This window comes from Dreissena polymorpha, chromosome 4 (genome assembly GCF_020536995.1).
Source record: "Dreissena polymorpha isolate Duluth1 chromosome 4, UMN_Dpol_1.0, whole genome shotgun sequence".
Classification (NCBI taxonomy): Eukaryota; Metazoa; Mollusca; class Bivalvia; order Myida; family Dreissenidae; genus Dreissena; species Dreissena polymorpha.
Window position 1 is genome coordinate 73,654,259 of NC_068358.1, and position 1,767 is coordinate 73,656,025.

Consider the following 1,767-nt stretch of genomic DNA (forward strand, 5'->3'; position numbering starts at 1 on the left):
TGTGGCAAAAAGGAGATAACAATGGATTTCTACTTTTTCTATAAAAAAAATAATTTGATTTGCACAATAATACGTGTTAAATGTCTACATGAAAAGCAATAACCCTGAATATACTTAAATACAGAAATATAAGTAAACAAACAAATTAATAAAGAATCATTAAACATATAACATTGTTTTTACCTAAGTTTCACAAACTTGATAAAGCTAGTTATCAATCAAGTTTAAACAAGTGATCATGAAAGGTGATATTATTTTTCATTTAACAGGCAAATGCAAAATTCGTAACCAGTAAAAGGCAACAATAAAGTAATTTCAGCACTTGTCCAGTCAATACATGCATTATCGACACACTCATTCGATGATTATCCAATCTGGATAAAAGTAATCCGGATATGCAAATTGAGTACTAAGGTAAGATCCATTCCTTGCCTGCTGTTTAGAAATGATAGTTTTCCCTCCCGCCAGCCAGGCCGCCCACCAGCCATAGGAACCTGTTGTTACTATGGTATGGTCGCACAAACTCAAAACGGCCATATCAACAGCGGCAGGGTTGTCCTCGACAAACGCCATCTTCCACTTGTCGGTGAAGTTTGAAAAGTTACGTTTTACCCACCTTATGTCGTCAGAACAAAATACGAATATTATATCTTCTCCAAACATTTTAGTGCACAGTTGTATTGCGTGAATAATATAGTCCTTCGAAACAGGATAATGGCCGAATTTAATTTTCGATTCAAGGAGGAAGTCTCCTCTTCGAATGTGTACACCGATGTATGTGCGGTTTTTAAATAGTGATGTGTCGTTAAACATTGAAGCGATGTCAAGTTTAATTTGTTTGGCCTTAGAAAGTATACTTGTAACAAAAGTAAATTCCTTTCTGATATGTTTTTCAATATTATAAAAATATTTCCAAGACAATAGGTATCCGACAACATTAATATCCTCTTTATTACTGAACATGGTAAGTCTTTCGTCAAAAGCACAGCATCGCATTTCTTCCACATGTTTGGCATTGAGCGGTATTGGAGAGAAAGATACCATATTGTTTGAAAGTTGAAACGATGATAACAGGTCACCACCGCCATCTATAACAATATTGCTAAAATTCATCGTGTAAGCCAGTCCAAGGATTGAAGCGTACCCGAACATTTGATTTCCAAGTCGACCGTAAATAGCAATACTCAACGTTCCGTTCCTCAAGAGTAAATGGTCACCGTAACGTGTGGAATGTATGCCGCTCTGCATGTGTACATTGCCTATATGACGTGTAGACATAAAGTACACTAACATCTGCAGGATGGAAAGCAACAGGACGCCCAGGCAGACAGTTCTTCTTTTTGCTGAACCTGTAATGAATATTTTAAACCATAAATTTTGATAGCCCCAAAACGGATGTTCGCGTAAATTAAAACGATTCAAACTAAATAATTAATAAATAAACCAGAAACTTACATAGCCGTGCCATCGTATAAAGCTCTTTTGTAAATTTTCGTATTTGCCAAATATCCTGTATTTGCCTGCCTTCAAGCCGCCATGATTTTTTCACAAAATCACGAAACACCGTTTTAAGCAACCTTAGACGCTCTGCGCTTAGACCATACAATTATATATCTGGCATTTGCATTGCGTTTTAATCACGGTAAGCACACAAAAGGGTTTAATCACCAATTTATTGAATCGCCATGTGTCGTTACAACCTGACTTAATAATAGTGAGTATATTATATTACCGTAGTATGGTGACATAGAACTGTCGTACGAGTAC

At 36.2% G+C, this 1,767-nt stretch overlaps 1 protein-coding gene across 1 annotated transcript; it reads right to left on the reverse strand.

The window, feature by feature from the left end:
- Positions 1–207: 207 nt before the first annotated feature.
- On the reverse strand, positions 208–1,468 carry LOC127878513 (galactoside 2-alpha-L-fucosyltransferase SEC1-like). Its single transcript, XM_052425045.1, has 2 exons — positions 1,456–1,468; positions 208–1,349 (listed from the first exon to the last, which is right to left on the reverse strand). Exons 1-2 carry the CDS (start codon positions 1,466–1,468, stop codon positions 355–357), a joined length of 1,008 nt encoding a protein of 335 aa, XP_052281005.1. The 3' UTR covers positions 208–354.
- Positions 1,469–1,767: the final 299 nt, after the last annotated feature.